Source organism: Accipiter gentilis, chromosome W (genome assembly GCF_929443795.1).
Source record: "Accipiter gentilis chromosome W, bAccGen1.1, whole genome shotgun sequence".
NCBI classification, from domain to species: Eukaryota; Metazoa; Chordata; class Aves; order Accipitriformes; family Accipitridae; genus Astur; species Astur gentilis.
This window is the reverse complement of record NC_064918.1, coordinates 27,291,766-27,313,062: the sequence shown is the minus strand read 5'-3', so window position 1 is coordinate 27,313,062 and position 21,297 is coordinate 27,291,766. Positions and strand designations below refer to the sequence as shown.

At 39.8% G+C, this 21,297-nt stretch overlaps 3 protein-coding genes across 9 annotated transcripts in view; 2 read left to right on the top strand and 1 right to left on the bottom strand.

The window, feature by feature from the left end:
* Positions 1 to 16,597, top strand: part of LOC126035506 (probable global transcription activator SNF2L2) — a 114,591-nt gene extending 97,994 nt beyond the window's left edge. For both annotated transcript variants that reach the window (XM_049794166.1, XM_049794167.1), the window contains exon 6: positions 16,543 to 16,597. In XM_049794166.1, the coding sequence (XP_049650123.1) occupies positions 16,543 to 16,557 (15 nt within the window). In that variant the 3' untranslated portion in view covers positions 16,558 to 16,597. The remainder of the gene's footprint in view (positions 1 to 16,542) is intronic.
* LOC126035461 (uncharacterized) overlaps positions 1 to 21,297 on the top strand; it is a 280,978-nt gene that overhangs the window by 156,677 nt on the left and 103,004 nt on the right. The gene's annotated exons all lie outside the window — the stretch shown is intronic.
* Positions 8,471 to 21,297, bottom strand: part of LOC126035439 (probable global transcription activator SNF2L2) — a 247,371-nt gene continuing 234,544 nt past the window's right edge. For all 5 annotated transcript variants that reach the window (XM_049793996.1, XM_049793992.1, XM_049793993.1 and 2 more), the window contains 5 exons: positions 16,478 to 16,583; positions 15,566 to 15,667; positions 11,695 to 11,830; positions 9,944 to 10,086; positions 8,471 to 9,327 (listed from right to left, as the gene is read on the bottom strand). In XM_049793996.1, coding sequence (XP_049649953.1) covers positions 9,292 to 9,327; positions 9,944 to 10,086; positions 11,695 to 11,830; positions 15,566 to 15,667; positions 16,478 to 16,583 — 523 coding nt within the window. In that variant the 3' untranslated portion in view covers positions 8,471 to 9,291. The remainder of the gene's footprint in view (positions 9,328 to 9,943; positions 10,087 to 11,694; positions 11,831 to 15,565; positions 15,668 to 16,477; positions 16,584 to 21,297) is intronic.

Sequence of the window (21,297 nt, the reverse complement as noted above, 5' to 3'; positions counted from 1 at the left end):
ATGAGCAATCTCCTGTTTAATTTGTTCAAAGGCTTGTTGTTGTTCAGGGCCCCATTTAAAATCATTCTTCTTCCTGGTCACTTGATAGAGAGGGCTTACAATCAGACTGTAAGTTGGAATATGCTTTCTCCAAAACCCATGACACCGAAGAAGGCCTGTGTTGCCTTTTTATTAGTCGGTGGAGACGTAACTGCTATTTTGTTGATCATGTCCATGGGGATCTGGTGACGCCCATCTTGCCATTTTATTCCCAAAAACTGGATCTCCTGTGCAGGTCCCTTGACCTTACTTTCTTTTATGGCAAAACCGGCTTTCAGAAGGATTTGGATTTTTTTCTGCCCTTTCTCAAAGACTTCTTCTGCCGTGTTGCCCCATACGATGATGTCATCAATGTATTGCAGGTGTTCCGGAGCTTCACCTTTTTCCAGTGCAGTCTGGATTAGTCCATGGGAAATGGTGGGGCTGCGTTTCCACCCCTGGGGCAACCAATTCCAAGTGTACTGGACGCCCCTCCAAGTAAAGGCAAATTGTGGCCTGCACTCTGCTGCCAGAGGGATTGAGAAAAACGCATTAGCAATGTCAATGGTGGCATACCACTTGGCTGCCTTTGACTCTAGTTCGTATTGAAGTTCTAGCATATCTGGAACAGCAGCACTCAGCAGTGGCATAAATTCATTCAGGCCACGATAGTCAACTGTTAGTCTCCATTCCCCATTAGAATTTCGCACTGGCCATATGGGACTATTAAAGGGTGAGCGAGTTTTGCTGATCACTCCTTGGGTCTCCAGTTGGCGAATCAACTGGTGGATGGGAATCAGAGAGTCTCGGTTGGTGAGATATTGCCACCGGTGCACCGTCGTGGTAGCAACTGGCAGTTGTTCTTCAACCCTCAGCAACCCCACAATCGAAGGGTCTTGAGAGAGACCAGGCAGGGTAGGCAGCTGTTCAGTGCCCTCCGTCTCCAAGGCAGCTATACTGAAATCCCATCGATACCCCTTTGGGTCCTTAAAATACCCTTTCCTGAGGCAGTCTATGCCAAGGATGCACGGGGTCTCTGGGCCAGTCACAATGGGGTGTTTCTGCCATTCGTTCCCAGTTATGCTTACTTTAGCCTCCAATACAGTTAACTCTTGAGATCCCCCTGTCACACCAGAAATAGAAATGGGTTCTGCCCCTTTATAAATTGATGGCGTTAGAGTGCACTGTGCACCGGTGCCTACTGGAGCCTTGTACTCCTGTGAGTCTAACGTGCCAGGCCATCGAATCCACACAGTCCAATGGACCCGGTTATCCCTTTCCTCCACCTGGCTGGAGGCAGGGCCCCTCTAATTCTGGTCAGAGTATGCAGTATTCACGTCTCATAAAATTGGCTCAGAAGTCCCTTGAAGAGGATCAGAAATAACATCAGCCCTCCTACTCTGTTTGGAAACTGGAGCAGCATTTTTCCTTGTAGAATCCCCTTTTGTGGTGTTTTTTCCTTGCAGCTCACGTACCCGTGCATTTAGGACCGAGGTAGGTTTTCCATCCCATTTCCTCATGTCCTCTCCCTGATCACATAGGTAAAACCACAGGGCACCTTGTGGTGTGTATCTTCTATATTGTCTCTCTTGGGGAGAAGAACGTTCACTCATAATAGCTGAGACATTGGTCCTTACAAGTGGGGAGTAGGACATATCTACTTTGAATTGCTGGAAATCCTTGGACAGCTTCTCCACAGCCGAAATGCAGGCTTTTTCATTGTATTGCCAGAGTTGGTAAGCCGTTTCATCCACCGTCGGTGCCTCTTCGTGTTTGCAGGTCGGTACTGCCAATGGGTTGGCATAGGATGATGGTGCGCTCTGTATAAACTTCCGCCACGAGTCGTGTGCGTTGGACTTTGTCTGGATCTCTGGGTAATTGTGGGTTGTCCGGGTCATAATGAATCATCTCTAGCATGGCTAATTCCCTCAGATATTGGATACCTCTCTCCATGGTGGTCCACTTGCTTGATTGACATATAACATCTTCCTTAAAGGGGTACTTTTCCTTCACGCTTGACAGGAGTGGCCTCCAGAGGCTAATGGCTTGTGTCCCTTTTGCAATTGCCTTGTCAATGCCACCTTCCCTGGCAAGCGATCCCAGCTGCTTGGCTTCCCTACCTTCTAATTCCAAGCTATTGGCCCCATTGTCCCAGCATCGGAGCAGCCAGGTGATAATATGCTTGCCTATATAGCAGCTGAAATCTTTTCGCATATCCCGCAGCTCACTCAAGGATAGGGACCAGGTTATTACCTCTGGTTCTGCCTCTTCCTCCTGTTCCCGTGATGACCCTGGCTCATTTTCCTCCTTCGCTTATTGAACTGATTTTTTTTGTCTGTTTCTTCTCCTGTATGGGGGCAACTGATACTGGTCCATGTTGGTCCGCTGGCTCAGTTGCAGTAACGCTTGCTGAGGTTTGGGTAGCTGCAGTGCTTGTCACCGGGACTGGAGGGACCGCAGTGCCTGTTGCTGTGGTTTGGGTAGCCACAGTGCTCGTCACCGGGGTGGAGGGACCGCAGTGCCCTTCGCCGTGGTTTGGGTAGCCGCAGCGCTCATCGCCAGGGCTGGAGGGACTGCAGTGCCCATTGCCAAGGTTTCAGTAGCCACAGTGCCTGTCGTCTTATTGTTAGATCCAGAGACCTTCTCTTCCCCTTGAGGGTACTGAGTAATGTCGAACAGGGCTCGATAGGCATGGGCCAGGCCCCAGCACATTGCAGTGATTTCCATCTCTCTGGAGTTGCCAGGGTGACAGCATATCTTTTCCAAATATTTTACTAGTTCTTCTGGATTCTGCACTTGTTCAGGGGTGAATTTCCAAAACATTGGAGGTGCCCACTTTTCTAGGTACTTGCCCATACTACCCCACACACCCTGCCACTCATAATTATCCAGCCTTGGGGCACATCTCTGGGTGATCTTCTTAAATAGCTGTTTAACCTTAAATGAGAGCTGAACCACATTCAGAAGTATGCTAATTCCTAGCAGTAGGGCTAGGACCGTGCTGGTCTCAGCATCCCAAGGGTATTCAAATGTTTCAAAATTCTCAAACACCATTGTAACTGGACTGAAGGAGAAAGGAGAGGGGAAGAAAGGTATCCCACCCATAGATTCGCTCTCCAAGGAGGAAACACAGATGCCTCCCGCAGTATAGAGGTGATGACAATGCTGAGTGCAAATTCCGGATTAATCCCACAACCAATAACTTTATCATACCATAAACCAGTGTTATACAATATATCAAAGCGGAAACCTTAATCCACCTCCCATGGATGATAAGCAGCAGAAGAGGGACTACATACAGCAAGCGAGGTGATACATAGCAGAACTTTAAAAACCAGAGCAACAATTCTAAGAACACATAAATCAACACAGTGACCAGCGACTATTAGACTAATATAATGAATGCTTGTAACAAATGTGTTTTAACAAGCTCTGGTCAGGTTTGTTGTTATCTCAACACTTCGTGCCCCATGTTGGGCGCCAAAATGGACTGTCGTGGTTTAACCCCAGCCTGCAACTAAGCACCACGCAGCCGCTCACTCAGTGCCCCCCCCCCCCCGCCAATGGGATGGGAGACAAAATCGGGAAAAGAAGTAAAACTCGTGGGTTGAGGTAAGAACGGTTTAATAGAACAGAAAAGAAGAAACTAATAATGATAATGATAACACTAATAAAATGACAACAGTAATGATAAAAGGATTGGAATGTACAAATGATGCACAGTGCAATTGCTAACCACCCGCCGATTGACACCCAGCTAGTCCCCGAGCAGCGATCCTCCACCCCCACTCCCCCCAGTTCCTATACTAGATGTGGCGTCACATGGTATGGAATACCTCGTTGGCCCATTCGGGTCAGCTGCCCTGGCTGTGTCCCCTCCCAACTTCTTGTGCCCCTCCAGCTTTCTCACTGGCTGGGCATGAGAAGCTGAAAAATCTTTGTCTTTAGTCTAAACGCTACTTAGCAGCAACTGAAAACATCAGTGTTATCAACATTCTTTGCATACTGAACTCAAAACATAGCACCGTACCAGCTACTAAGAAGACAATTAACTCTATCCCAGATGAAACCAGGACAGTATTAGTCAAGGTTAATTTCTTTCTTAAAGTTTTAGATAAATAAATATAAGTAGAAGTTCTAATATTTTTTTCCCGCATCCCAACCGATCGTCGTGTGCATCCCCTGGGGTGCACGCACCTCGCTTTGGAGGCCACTGGAGTAGATAAAAACCAGATTGAGAAGTGACTGTTTCAATGTCCTATGCAAAGCTATTTCAACATTGCTTAGTAGTGTGCTTCAATGAGTATTACATTTCCTGTTAAAAGTGATAAATAAAAAGGAAAACTCGAAAGTAATTTTTAATGCTATTTTTATCCTAAATAAAGATTCTCAGTCTAAAAACTACCATTAAAGTAAAATTCTAGGCCTCCCACCAAAATGGCAGCTGATGCTCTCGTTGTGCTAATCTATTTTTTCTTCTTGAAGCCAAAACAGCAATACAGCATGTGGTAGGTTGACTCCGGCTCCTCATCAGTGGAGATAAAGACAGTTTAATAAGCAAAGGAAAGAGGAAGAAGAAATAAAAGAAAAAAACAAAACAAGTGATACAAAGTCAACCACTCACCACCGCCCACAAGTAGACCGGTACCCAGCTCAGTATCCCGAGCAATGGCTACCTCCCCACCCCCACCCCTCCCCTCTGTTTTTATTGCTTAGCATGCCATTATATGGCATGGAATATCCTTTTGGTCAGTTTGGTCCAGCTGTCCCAGTTGCGTCTCCTCCCAACTTCTTGTCCACCCCTAGCCTACCCACTGGGAGGGGCAGAGTGAGAAACAGAGAAATCCTTGACACTGTGAAAGCACTGTTCAGCAATAGCTAAGCTATTGTAGTGTTATCAACACTATTTTGGTCACAAATCCAAAATATAGCACTATATGTTCTGCTGTGAAGAAAATTAACTCTATTCCAGCCAGACTCAATTCAGTCACCACTTACCTCACGCTCGGGTCTTACACTGTCCAGTACATCGTCATTAACTCCCTCTCCCCTTCCCATCCTTTGATATATACACAGATAGCATTCCCTCAGTCTACAGGCCACCCCCATAAAATGTCCATACAGTTTTCATAAAATTTTTATTTAGTCCATGAGTTGAGCTCCATCTGTTATGGTGGTCGCTCAGGACAGGAGAGACAGTGTGCTGTGTTGAGTTATTGGGCGCCAAAGCCAACTCAGGTTGGGTCACTGCTGCACTTGCACAGCTTCTTGCAAGGCTCAGGTTGGTTCGGGTGATTCCTGCTGTAGTACTCCCTATAATCAACTCAAACCATGGGTTATTTTCCCCCAAGGTTAAATCTCCTTGAGGTACACACCGGATTTCCCCATCCTCCCACATTATCCAAGTACACCCGGGTCCTTGAACAAAAGCAATCCCATGAACAGGTTTGCCTTTTCCTGATAGAGGAGCAACCCATGCTGTCTTTCCCAGCCAGTTCCCTACACACACTACAGGGACCTTATCTCCTTCTACAGCACATAGGGGTTTTGTTTGGGCAGGGCCAGGTCAGTCATCTGATCCTCTGGTGTTAACCAGCCAAGTGACTTCTGCTAAATTTGCATCCCCAGTGCTTGTATGTCCCAGTGCCCATTGCTATCAGTATAAACAGTCCAATGTATCGTTCAATCTTTCTGCAGGCTGGTGCTTGATAGGAAATGTGGTACACCCAACTAGTGCCATGTTTTTTGGCCCAGGTGCTTATGTAGTTATTTTGGAAATGAGTCCTGTTGTCTGAGGTGGTTCTTTCTGGGGTGCCATGCCACAACAGAACTTGCTTTTCAAGGCCCAGGATGGTGTTTCAGGTGGTGGTATGTGTTACAGGGTAAGTTTCCAACCATCCGGTGGTCGTCTTCGCCGTTGTCTCTGCCAGCTGTCCCAGTTGTGTCTCAAGATAATCTATGAATCCTTGATTCTGTCTATTATACTCTGTGTGGCCACCTGTGTTAGTATCCTATCTATGTGTATGTGTCTCTGGAATACATGCTCAGCCTTACTACTGGCTGTCATGGTTTAAGCCTAGCTGTTGGAGCGGTGGAGGAATGCACATAAGTCAACTCAATATGAGTGATAGAAGTGATTCAACTTTATTTGCACGGATAGCTCATATTTATACAGTTTGCGATAATTATGCCTACTAGTCCTAATATGATTGGTACATTGCTAATGTTTATTCATTACTAAAACACATCCACTTGTGATTTGCAGCTATGTGTGTTCCGTAACTTTCTCATGGGAACTTCTTCAAAAGTTGCTTATGAAACTATGCCAAGGTCACACCGTCCCTGTCTTTCTCCTGATATCAGCGAGACCAGCTGTTTTCGGCCAAGGCCTAATCTTGCTGCTCAGGCTGACATTCTTTCACGCAGAACTCTGCTCGCACAACTTTTCTATAGACCCATGTCCTTTTTCATCAAGCCAATTCCCAACACCCAGCCAGTAACAAAGCACTACGAAGCCGCTCACTCACTCCCCTCATAAAAGGACAGTCACAGACTGCTCCAGTGTGGGCTTTCCCATGGAGTCACGGCCATCTTCGGGGGCATCCAACTGCTCTGGTGTGGGGTCTTCCACAGGCTGCAGGTGGGCATCTGCTCCACCATTCACCTCCATGGGCTGCAGGGGGACAGCCTGCCATCTCACCACAGGCTGTAGGGGCATCACCTCCTCTGGCGCACCTCCTCCCCCTCCTTCTTCACTGACCTTGGTGTTTGCATAGGTGTTTCTCTCACTTTCCAATCTCCCTCCCCCGCTGCAGGTTCCCCTTCTTAAATATGTTATCCCAGATGTGCTACCACCATTGCTGATTGGGTTGGCCTTGGCCAGGAGCTGGGGAAGCTTCTAGCAGCTTCTTACAGGAGCCACCCCTGCAGCCCTCTCCCCCGCTGCCAAAACCCTGCCACACAAATCCAAAACACTGGCCAAACCTGCAAATGTGGACAGCAGCAGCTGCATCTTAGAGTGGGTCTTAGAGTGCACCCAGCTGGACTTCAGTGGCCAGGAAGGAGGAATTCACAATTCCCCAAGTCCTCTAGGTTTGACAGCTCCCATAACATCCTTAACAGTGAGGATACATACTGAGAAACAAATGTTTCCTGTAACATAGAACTCTTCAGTTTAAGAAATGTTCTAGGTGTAAAAATTTTATATTGATTGTATATTTAGAATCTGTGGTGGGTTGGCTCTGGCTGGATGCCAGGTACCCACCAAAGCCTTTCTATCATTCCCCCCCTCAGCTGGACAGGGGAGAAAAAATTGTATTGGGTCTGGCTGAGATGGAGTTAATTCTCCCCATAGCAGCCCTCATAGTGCTGTGCTCTGCATTGGTAGCTAGAAAAGTGTTGATAACACAGCAGTGTTTTGGCTACTGCTGAGCAGTGCTGGCATGGCATCAAGGCTGTCTCTCCAACATTTTCACCCCCCTCAACGGCAGACTGGGGCTGGGCAAGATCTTGGGAGGGGACATAACCAGGACAGCTGACCCAAAGTGACCAAAGGGATATTCCATACCATATGACGTCAGCTCAGCTATAAAAGCTAAGTAAAGGGAGATGGAAGCAGGGGCATTTTTGTCTTCCGGAGCAACCACTACGTGTACTGAAGCCCTGCTTCCCAGGAAGTGGCCAGACATCGCCTGCTCATGGGAAGTAGAGAATAACATAATTTGTTTTCCTTTGCTTTCACACACGCGACCTTTCCTTTCACTTTTTTAAACTGTCCTTATCTTGACCCACGAGCCTTTTGGTATATTTTCTCTCCCCTGTCCAGCTGAGGAGGGGGAGCGATAGAGTGGTGTTGGTGGGCACCTGGTGCCCAGCCAGGGTCAACCCACCACAGAATGTGAGAAGTTTGGGTTTCTACAGGAAGTAACATCAATATTAAGTGTAGATATTACATACTTGTAGTCTCTTTATATTACCACATCTTTTTGTATCTCAGTCCTGGAAAGCATGATCTGATTCTTCGTAATGAAGAAAATAAACTAATATATAGATGGGGTGACTGCCTACATAACTGACTGTATTCACTCCCATGAATACATATGGACAGAAACATTTCCTAAAAAAAAATAAAAAGTAACAAAGATGTTTGTTTTATTGATTAATCACTTGAATTCTAATTAGGGACTGGAATTATGCTTCCATTTCAAGGTATCTTTTAATAGCTGTCACTTGTCTTGTATCTCTCTGAGGATGTTCCTATGGAATTCAGACAAGCTCTTATGTTACCTGTTTAAAGCAAAGAACCTTGGGTCTCTCTACAAGAGGCACTCTTGTTACTATAGTAAAAAGGATTTTTGTGGAATTCATAACACAAGGCTGTGTTTATTGAGATAAATTATCCCTTTATTAGGAAAGCACCAATACAACATTCCTCAAAATTACTAGAATTTTATTTGCCTCAGGCTTATGACTTGCAACCAAAGACATTGTGCAAAGAAAGCAAAGATTAAGTACACTTTAGTGAAAAGGTGAGAATTCACACTGGTAACACAGAAGATCAGTTTGATGAAAGAAGCCATTCATTACACTATATAGATTGAAATATTCTAAAACATTTTTCAACCCATTGTTTTTAATCAAGAAGAGAAAAGTTTATCAGGGTTTACAGTACACATACATTTGCTACAATTCAAAAAAGCATTTTTCTGAAGATCATCAAGCATGAAGTGAAAAAATGTACACAGGACAAGGTGAGGTAAAGGTCAACTATTGTACATTTATAAGCTATTAATCAAAGTTGCATATATGCACCACAGTGTAAAAAAACAATAGAGCAGAAAACTGCCTGATGAAAAATAAAATAACCAGTGGCTTTTTATGGCTTCTCCTGGTTATCAATGCTACAAAAGACATTTTTTTGTCTTTCTGATGACACTGAAAAATATCGAATGATAAAACCAAGCACGATGAAACCATTACCAAGGAAACCCAACCCAGAGAAATATACTATTAATGCACATTTTTTTCATCAAAAGCTTTTCTGTTGTTTTGGAGATTTTTAAAAAAATCTTTGAGGCCCATTTGATCACAGTATGTTACTTTTTTCCTTTTTTACACTATGATATCATATGTTTGTCAGGCACTATCCTAGAGCTAGTTTATAGAGGATGAGAATAAAACCCAATGTCTGTTTGACAAAATGAATTTAGTGGTGTAAAATGAGAAAAGGGAAGGGGATGGGGTCAGTTCTGCCAAGGAAATAAACTCTGTGAATTACTCATCATTACTTCCGCTTGCTTCTGACTGGTCCTAGAGGTAAGAAACACAAGAAAAGTCAGAAATTCTTTGCCAAGTATTCCATGGATTTTTTTAAAGAAAAAAAGAAAAATTACAATTAAATTGACAAATCAAAATAGGCATAAGAAAAGTAAAATTATTTACTATTTTCCTTTCATGACATTTCATTCCAATTAAATTGCTGTGGACCTCTTTAGAGAAGAAGAGACATAGAGTCAGGAAACACTAGCTCCTTTCTGTCTACCCAGGTATTTTAAAAATGTCTGGAAAGATCTGTCTTCATTTGTTGCATTAATAGAAACACCTACAAGAAATTAAACCCAAGTGTTTCTAGGGTGGGAATGAAAGCAAACAAACCATGAGTTTTAAAGTTTCAAAGAAAGAACATCTTCAAAAAATAAGTGATAAAGTGTCAGACTTTTTGTCTTCCAGCACCAAGACCAGATCCCACAAGCAAACCCTAACACAGTTTGAACCTGCTCCCCCATCCTCCCAAGATGATGACACAGATCAAAAACAATGCTTAATGTTTCTAAGCATGAAGAGGTGAAAATTCTGAGTGCAAACAGGACAGGGTATAGATGAAATCACTACAACCATTTCCAAAATTTCAGTGAACAAAACTTACATTTTCATCTTCATCCTCATCACTGTCATTGTCACTCACAACAGGCTTGGCTTTTACTCGGCTTTGCCTCTTCTTGCCTTTGCCTTTGTCCTGGCTTTTTTCATCCTTCTTGTTCAGCTTGATTTTGACTTTCATTGATTTTGCTGTAAAAAGTGGAACGTGAATGTAACATCTGCCTTTATTTATTGTATACCCTTTTCGTACTAAATAACTTTTAAACAACTTCTAAACAGTCTGTCTTCATGTAAATTCTCCCCTTGTAGCATGAACATATCCTCTTTCTGTTCTTTGTCTGGATTGTGGAATTAGAGATATTTGCTCTTACTTGTGTTCTTGATAGTTGCAGCGCTAATTTGCATTAAACTATCAAGAAAATCTGAGAGTTGATCAGGTGCATCCTTCTTTCACTTTTAGAATGCATCGCACTTACAGATAGTATTTAGTGTTGCAACTACACTCAGGGAAACTTGTACAAGAAGATACACGTTAAGAAATAAAGTAGGTTTTGTTGCCTGCACATAGAAAAATATCTATCTTCAGTAGGAACAGACAATTTTGGGGTTTTTTTAACTACACAAACTCCATGTGGAGGTGACTGGCAATTTTTGAGTTGACAGCTTACTGAAGAGAACACAAGTGCCTAGTTCCAGCGTATCTGCTCATTTCCAGATGAACTGCTGAAGTTGCATGCTCTGCACAGCTGCTTGTAATACTTGCAGAGTAGTTTAAGGCAAAAGTACTCTAGTTTCTCTATCCAGACACACTTTCAAAGTGCAGTTCTAGGTAGTTAGAAAGTATGGGGTAGAAGCACTTGGGTGGCAGAAAGCAGAATGAAGGTATCCCTCCTTTTCCACAATATCACGTTTCCAAATTTGCAAGGACTTCAAGTTCAGAGGTTATGTGAGAAGGTACTTGTTGAGGAAACTTTAATTGGTCAGGGGATCTGAAAGGTAATATGTAGATCTGGCTCTTTCTATATTAATTTTTTTGACATCAGTATATTGTGAACCTACTGGCAATTCTGTGGAATAGCAGAGATGCAGCAAATTAAAATTCAAATTGGAAATAAAAGACATACATTTTTACCAATGGAGATAATAAATTATATCAGAATAATTTAATAGGAGATGAGAGTATCACTTCTTAAGAGATGCTCCAACTTAACCTTTAGCATGCTCTAGATCCCAGATGAATTTTTGGCCCAGCCTGGGCCCATCTCACAACAGATTAGCTGGGCCTCTTAAATTATGAATGTCATCTCCTACTTGCCAAACAATCTGAGTTCCATTTTCCTTTTGTCTCACTGAAGTAACATTTTCTGGTTCTTAATCATATATGTTGCATAATATCAGAAAGGTTGCTCACCTATGGATTAAGGAAGTCACTAGTTCTAAACACTTATATTTACAAGCGACATGATCAGGAAAAGAAGGGTCCATATATATTCATGGTCAGATAAGGATAAGTCAGATCTGTTTCCATCTGAGCAGTGCTTAAAAGCATCTACTGTGTTTTGTTTCCAGCCTATGAATACTTGAAGTCTTCAGCACAATTCTAAGAAATATAGCCAGAATAGAGTAGCCAAGAGACTTAAGCTGAATGGAAGTAGCCAAAACAGCAGACTTTATAAGAAACTACTTCCACCAGTGGAAAATGAAAGTCTATAACCAGTCTCAGTGCACAAATGGAAAAATCAATTCCCCCCTCTTCCCTAAATGTATTTCCTTCTCAGCATTCAGCAGGGAACTTACATTCTGACTCTGACTCCTCTTCATCATCATCATCATCATCATCATCATCATTGCTTTCATCCTCACTCTCTTCTTTGGCAATCTTCTGTCGTGCACTTTTGAATACAGACTGAAGAACAATGGAATCCTCATAGATCTATAGTATGAAAGCAAACCTATGTCAGAACTGCAAGCCAAGCATCATAAAAAATTCACTTTTTTTCCTATACAAACTCACAGAGCATAGCCTTTTTATTGCAAGTAACAATGCTTGTTTCATGAATTTTACAAAAAAATGCCAATATTGAATTTTCATGCTCTAAATGAAGAATCCAGCAGTGAGCCACAAAAATATGACTCTTAAAATGTATCATCACATTTAAAACATCCAATTAGAGAAAAAGTCCATCCTGGAATGCAATTGTTTTTCTTTCATTCTTATTTTATTACCACTAGAATTATGATATATTTTAATTAGATCATAACAGCCTTGAAAAATTGTTGTTCCAAAGTGGGTAAAAAAAGAAAATTTATCCCAAGCAGCTTCGGGATTCCTTTAAGATTTCTTCCTTTAAGATCTGAAAAGACTGAAAATCAATGCTTATCCAAAACTCTATTAATATTCTGAAGCCTGCTAAGTATTTTTGGTACTATCAGCTTTTATATTAACCTCATTGGAAGAACATCTATGAATAAGAGGACTACATCTGGCTTGTAATGTATTTGCCAGATTAATTTAACAGAAATAATAATAAAAAAAATAATAATGAGACACTATAATCATCTTAACAAAATGAGCTTGCACATACTGCTCTGTAAAACTTTGGAAGCAATGCATTGGTTAAATTGAACACACCATATAAGATCTGTCTCTCCCTGAAAGCACCTTTTAAGCCTCCAGCCGAGATGGAAATGCTTTGCTCAAAAAAACCCAAACCAACAGAGGAGCATGCATCATACTAATAAAACAAATATGAAGTATCTCACTTAAATTTTACTTTATTGTGTACTTAAATATCTCTGTCTGAATTAAACTTATGGGTTTGTATCTTTTAATGTAAGTAGTACACACATAAATATTATATTTTAATGATAGAAGTATGTTTGTCAGAGCAAAAGTGGATCCAAACTATTACACAGAATAAAAGAAAAGCTAAGAAAATTTGAGAACTACTGCAGGAATGTCCCAAGGTTTAATGAAAATGAAAATTAATGGTACAGAGAGTGTCTCATGCAGAAATTAAAAAATTCATAGGTACAAGTTATTTGGACTTCATGCTTTAAAAAGTAATACTAAATTTGGTAGATAACATTATTATGTTGGGATGGAAAATATTTCTGCATCATTCTGTGATATGAATCTGATTATTTGCAAAGAACAGAAATATCTACTGAACATTTCTACCATCTCAGTATCATTATTGATAATCCTACCAAGAGAATAGCAACCAAAGTTTTCTGACAAGAAAAATTATCTATATTGATTTCTCATGTGACCATTGATTTTTCCTGGCATATTTTTACCTCTCTGATCAACTTCCAATTTCAAACTTCTCAGTCATGTTTTTTGATATCAGCTTCCCTTCTTATTTTTTTCCATTTACTTTAATTAGCATTAAAATAGCTATAAATATCTATATCACTAAGCAAAATCATAGCTTCTGAAGAATTAGTAAAAATTTCTCCCACACTTCCAATCATTAATATTTTTGCTTGAATAATTAAGCTGATTTTGGTTTTTTTTCATTTAACTGAATGTTGTTAAGATATCAAAAATGTCTGTACAACAGACAACATTTTATTCTGCTTGTACACAACAAAAATAATCAAGTAATGATCATTTGTGCTAAAAAACTCCTCATTTTTAATTGAATGTTCAATTTCTTTGTTATTTGTCAAGGTAACATGATATAAAATTCCTCTGTATAGCAAAGGGTCATCTATAGTGTTTAGACACTTGCAGAATGCACTAAAATTGGCAGCATGTGACATCCAGTCTATAACATTTTTACTGAAGTCCCCCATGACATCTTTTTTTTTTCCTTGAATATTACGGAAGCAGTCATCATGTTATCTACTGCAGTTTAATAGTGTGTTGCATCATGCTATTTGGGCCTCATCTGCTAGAATGTGTATTTAACATTGTGTCAGAGACTCTGATACAGGTAGTACTTTATTCTACATATGTTGCCATATAAATATAAATTTCCACATATGTTGCCGTTCCCTATCTTCTTTCCTACTGCCAACTCAATCTTTTGATAAAAATTTAAACATTCCAGTCTTCCCACCAGCTTTCAGGACCAAATAGGCTGAATTTGTTTTCATAATGAACAATTCTAATTCTGTTTGTTTGCCCAGGTTCCTAAGACTGGTGTATAGGAAAGCAAAGAGTTTATTCTCTTCATGTTCTGCAGTGCTTAGATGTATTTTCTTCCAATGATCTTAATTTTGTTCAACACTTATTTTCCCCCCTTTTCACATAACACTTTAGTTGTTTAATGCCTTCTTGACTAGCCTAGTGTGTCTTTCCCATCCAAGATTTAGATCTTATCCTTTTGTAACTAAATCTCAGAGAATCCAGAGCATATATTCCAACTTTCTCATATGTTTTATAGGTTTTTGTACTCTTTTCTTTTGTATTGCTGTTTACCTCTTCTATTGTGAATTCATAGGACTGACTGCATCCTTGTGTGTAAACTAGGCAAAATCCTGAACTCTATAACTCTCCAAGATGAAAGATTTGGGTACATTATTTATTAATGAGGGTAGATCATTCCAGTCTCTCAAAATGGATATTGTTCTTTCAACAAGAAAAAAATGTCAACAATGTCCAGAGAATATGAACTATATACACAAAGATCTAGTATCAGACAAACTTTAAGCTTTATCTTCCATTAGTAGAGCTGAAAATTTCACCACTAAATACTTAACAACTGTCCCTAAGCTGGACCATTCTCTCAATTACTTGTATTATGCACTTTGGTGAGCTCAAATCAACATATGGCTCTTCAGGGCACAGCCATTTAGCATAGATTCAAATAGTCTGAAAACCGTCTGTCCTGGTTTCAGCTGGGATAGAGTTAACTTTCTTCCTAGTAGCTGGTATAGTGCTATGTTTTTAAGCTAGGTATGAGAAGAATGTTGATAACACTGATGTTTTCAATTGTTGCTAAGTAATGTTTAGACTAAAGTCAAGGATTTTTCAGCTTCTCATGCCCAGCCAGCAAGAAGGCTGGAGGGGCACAAGAAGTTGGCACGGGACACAGCCAGGGCAGCTGACCCAAAGTGGCCAACGGGGTATTGCATACCATGTGACATCACATCTAGTATATAAACTGGGGGGAGTGGGGGCGGGGGGATCGCCGCTTGAGGGCTAGCTGGGTGTTGATCGGCGGGTGGTGAGCAATTGCACTGCGCATCATTTGTACATTCCAATCCTTTTATCATTACTGTTGTCATTTTATTAGTGTTATCATTATCATTATTAGTTTCTTCTTTTGTGTTCTATTAAACAGTTCTTATCTCAACCCATGAGTTTTACTTCTTTTCCCAATTCTCTCTCCCGTCCCACTGGGTGGGGGGGAGTGAGTGAGTGGCTGTGTGGTGCTTAGTTGCTGGCTGGGGTTAAACCACGACGCTGTCTTACAGTATATCAGAACAAACTGATCTCAGGATTATGGAACCAAAACTAAATTCACTGAATCTTTGAATTCTACTTGTAACCAAAGGATTCTGGATGCTTCAAAGAATCTGGGCATTTTTATTCATTAAAAACACTAAGAAGATTAAAAATAGAGGTTTTAGATACAGAATTGTCATAATCAAACAAGCACTGAAAACACTGAGTAGGGAAGACACATTTAACACAAAATGGTTCAATCAATCAGACCTGTGATCCCTCCAAATTGAATGCCTGAGCATTGTGACACAACAACATGACATCTTTCTCCAGATCACTAAGGTTCCGATATTTATGGTTACGAATTCTTTCCTGTTGCATTTGTTAAGATGGGGAGAAGGATGGATGGCAGCAGTAGGGAGAGAAAAAGAAAAATAATGGACAGGACAATAAATTAATATTGCTTTTCAATACATTAAAACCTTATCTTTAAACATTTTACCTAAGTGGAATGACAAGTATCCGATTAAAACAAACAAACAAAATTTAAAGCCTGTGTGAGAGGAATATGCTGACAAAATGTATCATGGCCAAAGGCAGACTAAAAATTGTGTAATTGCTGTGTTAATTGGAAGGGCCAAAAGCAACAGAAATTGTATTGTTGTGGATAAGAAAGGAGTTCAATTCCAAGTTTCTTAGTACAGAAACAAAAAGAGGTACAGTGTGAGTGAAGGTAAAAGAGATAGCCATGAACTCCTCATGGCCTCTAAGGTGCAAGAAGTTGCCTAATTCTCACCTATCCAACTGTGGCTGTTCCAAGATGTGATGCTAGTTGAAAGATAATTATATCCCTCCCAACAACATAAAATTTTTGCAAGCACTACACTTATTTAAGTTTTGCTTACAGATTCAGGATTTGGTCCTTTACAAAAAAAAATTTGTGTACCATCTCTGAATTTATGTCATCCTGTGTTTTGCTTTGACTTAGGTGTTAGTAGTGAAAAACTGCAATATACATTAAGCAAAATTCATAACAAGGGGTATATTAAAATTTAAAATCTAAATAAAAAATTAGGCAAATTTAATATCCACATGAACATAATTTTAATGATGACTTAATGTTCATATTTCTATATAGTGAAAAGGAATAAATAAATGTCCAAACCCAGAAATGGTTCTCACCTTTATTTTTTTGAAGTCCACTGGTTTCCTAATTAATTCATAATATTCTGGTAATTCTTTTCTAGATGGGAGTTGAATGAAGACTTCACTTAGCTGCCGTCCAAAACTGTTGAGAAAAACAAGCACACAATACAAAGAATTACTACAACTTTCTCAGAAAATAAATTGTATACAATCAAATTATTAGAAATCTAGCATTTTTTTCTTGTAAAGGATTAGCAACAAATTTTATTCTGAATTGATCTTATTGATTTGATACAAATAATTAATCCACAGTTTAATGCACAACTTTCATGTTCTTGTCTTGATACATCATCACCATCATATGTGTAGATCATAAAGGAGAAGGATCAGGATTTGAATCTGAATTCTCTAGTGCTTTGTCTAGGGCAGCTTTATTCTTTTCTTCATTTTCTTTTATTATTCTTAACTATTCTCTTTCTTGTCACCTTAAATTTATCTTCCTCTTGGTCTTTTTTATAGCTCTGGTTCATAGTGAACTATTTGTCCATACTGGGTGCTATTATACCAGATGCTGATTGAAATCAGATCAAGTAGGTTTTACAATAAATGCTGGTATTAACTTTCATTAATGAGTGTTAGGTGTCTGGGAAGATAGTTGTAAGTGCGTGCATTGAAAATCAGTACTGCAGTTTGTACCTCTTTAATCATCCAGAAAGAATTGTCAGAAGTAATGGATTATTTAAATTCCTTGGATATCCTAAAATACACTTTGCCTATGATTTGCAACTGTCTATATTCTTGGAGATTTCCAGATTTTCCCTTGTCCATCCCTTATTAATAGCTACTTTAATGCTTCTGAATAAAAGTTCTTTTTATCCTCTCATTTGTGGCTTCCCAGGTAATAGCTGACTATGAGTTATTTGGAGAGGAAAGATCTGTTGATGGCCCTTATGGGCTCAAGCATATATATATTTATGTATGTATTGCCATTTATCTGACAGTCATGGTAGCAGAAAAAAAGCAGCTTCTGAGAAGAACTGTAGTCTGTTTACATAGACAGCATTTACCAGTGTTTCTCAGCCCATATTTCACAGACAGAAATATCACTGTTTAATTCTATCACAACTTACTCCAAAGGGGCCCTGTTATCTCATTTCCACCTTTGAATGGTAATTTGTAGGAGTTGGGCAACACAGAGCCTGCTGCCAGTTCTTGAGCCCCCCCCACCTGAGCTTCTCTCTTACAGCTGTCCTCCACAACACAGCATTCTGTTGAAACTGCAGGTATATTATCAGACCCACTGGAACTAATGCTGAATCAAAGGTTAATTTAGGTAATTCTGTCACAATGAAGGAGGATAAGATCTATGGGACAGCTGTGTCCTCTATGAATATCATCATCTATGCCTTCTCAATAGGGATCTCTTAATGTGTAAAATAGTCTCAGGATTTGGGTAGATACTATTTTGCCTATGGACCTAGTAGGTTAACGAACAATTAGGAATAAACAGTTTTCTTCTTTTACATGGAGATGTTGTTCGACTGAGCCAAGATTTCTTAATGTTCTTGGTTTAGTTCCAGGACACTTCTTCTTATAGACATTGTATGAGAGAGAGGGAAAATAATTCAAATATTCCAAGCATATCTTCCTATTCGGTGTGGTCCAATCAATATCCTGTGGTGTAAATCTTTTGTAGAATATTTTTCCATCCAGTTTACAGCAAACACAATCCTAGCAGTCAAATGCCTGTTAGGTTATGGCAGGTGCAGGAATATACTTTTAGCAGCTGCTGCTGCAGGATGAGAAGAGAAGGCTGGCTATGTATATCCACCAGGGAAGAGAAAGTGTTCTGAGCATAGATCCAACCTTTATAGCTGTTGAGGCCTGACAACCCTGTTCTGTACCTGTCATGGTTTCAGCTGGGATAGAGTTAATTGTCTTCCTAGGAGCTGGTATAGTGCTGTTTTGGATTTAGTATGAGAATAATGTTGAGAACACACTGATGTTTTAGTTGTTGCTAAGTAGTGTTTATACTAAGTCAAGGGTTTTTCAGCTTCTCATGCCCAGCCAGCAAGAAGGCTGGAGGGGCACAAGAAGTTGGGAGGGGACACAGCCAGGGCAGCTGACCCAAAGTAGCCAAAGGGATATTCCATACCATGTGACATCACATCTAGTATATAAACTGGGGGGAGTTGGCCTGGGGGGGATTGCTGCTTGGGAACTAACTGGACATCAGTCGGTGAGTGGCGAGCAATTGCCTTGTGCATCACTTGTTTTGTATATTCTAATTCTATTATTATTATTGTAATTTTTAAGTTATTATTATTATTTTCTTCCTTTCTGTTCTATTAAACCGTTCTTATCTCAACCCATGAGTTTTACTTTTTTTTCCCCCGATTCTCTCTCCCATCCCACTGGGTGGGGGGGAGTGAGTGAGCGGCTGCATGGTGCTTAGCTGCCGGCTGAGGTTAAACCACAACAATCTCCTGTCACAGAAATATTACCTCCTGCTCACTTTGTGTATGTGCTTACATATTGCATGTTTGAAAAGACAATATTTATGTAATTAAAAATTACTGTTATGGGTATGGTGGAAGAAAATTATTAATTCTGTGTTGAGGATTTCTTGGCTGAGCGAGGACATGTGAGCAATCCAGCCTTTAGCTGGAATGAAGCATAAGCACACAAAGTGCTAAAGCGGACAAGGACACTGTGTCCTTGTACGCGGAGAAAAGGAAGATAAGAAGAGCCTGACAAACAACTCCTGGATGCCGAAGCACGAGATAAGCAACCGCAAGACGCCTCGTGAAGAAGCTTGAATAGCCAATAAAGGATAAGATAGCGCTGCATGAAACAGGATATTGTACCAATCAGAGCATTGTATAAGGCGCGTGCATAAGCGCATAGGGTATATAACTGTGCTGAAAGTTGTAGTAAATTGGCTTCACTTGATCACATTGGTCTGTATGTGATGTCCCGTTGTGGATCCTCTGCCGCAATTCTGAATGACATTCTCTGATTTTTAATCCATATTTCCACTTTTATAATTAAATAATAATAAACTCTGTAGCCACCATATAAAAAAGCATGAGCAGTAATCATTTATGTTTGCCTAGCAACTAGCAGTCTACATGTTGAAGAGCAAGAGTGACCAAAATAAATTATCAGAACTGATTGTGACAGAAAGATGGTTCACTACTATTGTATTAGTTCATCTTTTTATTCCCATGTGTGTTCACATGTGAATACTTACATATTATATAGGTTAAAATTCCTCTAAGGAATAGTACTCCTTTTTATCAAACCTCTTTCCCCTTCAGGTATTCAAAAATAATGAAACCAGAAAGGAAAGATAACAATGAAGCTGAAACTGCAAGATGCTCACATTTCTTTGGCAAATTTCACACTTCTCAACAAACACTGAAATTCCATTTACATGGGTTGGGTGAAGAGTCCTGCATGCTTGCTCTAGTCAGAGTTCTCACACCTAGTACTAGTGTGCTAATTACAACTTCCATTCAAGTGCAACTCATGGTGAAGTTGTTCTAAAAATATCCCAAACAAATACAAAAACCCCACCTTCATGGTAAGGTTGTTATTTTGTATTTATAACTTTCCAGCAGTAATCCAGACAGGTGGAGAGATTATTCACTTTTGTTAAATTTATTTTAATTTTTTTTCCCCTTTCCAACATTATTTGACTTCACTAGTAGATGGCAGACATTTCCCTATTATTTAAATGGCAATAGGAATAGCAATTCCTATTTTTGATGTATGGCTACATAGGCCATAATCTTGATCAGGGTATCAATCACAACTATTTATTTTGTATGCTTGAAGACTTCAGAGTATTGATTGGTATAATTAATTACTATTTACATTACTGATGACCAGTTACATTACTATTTTATAACACAGTTAAAAGCTAATCAATTGAAGAAATCTCTGAAACAGTCCAAATGAAAATAATTTTACATACAAAGAAAAATCCTCTCCCCTGAACTAATCTGTCAAAACTAGGATAGTACAAGTACTAATTTAAACATTTTTATATTTAATGATGCAGTGATCAAAATGATACACACCAAAAATATGGGAAGTCTTCTGTTCAAGCAAGAAACATGGGCAGGACACAATGATCCAACCCTCCAACCTTCTTATCAGCCTTATTAAACATGGTTAACAACCACCTACTAAGAGGAGGAAGCTTTATTAAGTTATCAGGTAAGGCTCTGTACTCACTACTTTGTCTAGGTCTAATGAGCTGAATAGAGAGTAGGTGGATCACAGAAGCACACCACTTCATACAACAGAGCTGCTATGGTTGTAGAGATCTGGTAGGAGTCAACTGTCGCTATCTAAGCAAAGTTAATGCAAAGTAACAGGTGCAGCAAAATGTCACCAAGGCATTAAAGAACAAATTACTGCAAGGGACAAGAGTACAATGAAGCTGTAGGGAAGATGGAGGAATACTGGATTAAATTAATTTTTTTGCATTTAAAAATCAGGTAAGGGAAAAACTAACTTCTGAGGATTCTAGACTAATAGTTTATCTTACTTTGAAATTTAAAAATAAGGGAAAGCACTCACAGGAGGAGGAAGATGGTTTTGGAGTCTAAGGCAGCATGTATGTCCATGGTGCAAACAGAGCAACTAGGGCTTGGATTGATCTCATTTGGCATATAAATTCCTAGTTCAGTAAAACCATGGGGTTTTTTCCAGTAAAATTGTTCCTAATTTCAAAAGAGTAAAATAATTACCCTGGTCATATAGAGAAACTTTGGTTTCTAAAAACGCAAGAAAATAATTACAAATTAATCTCTACACCAGCCTTCTATGTGGACATTTTCAATTTC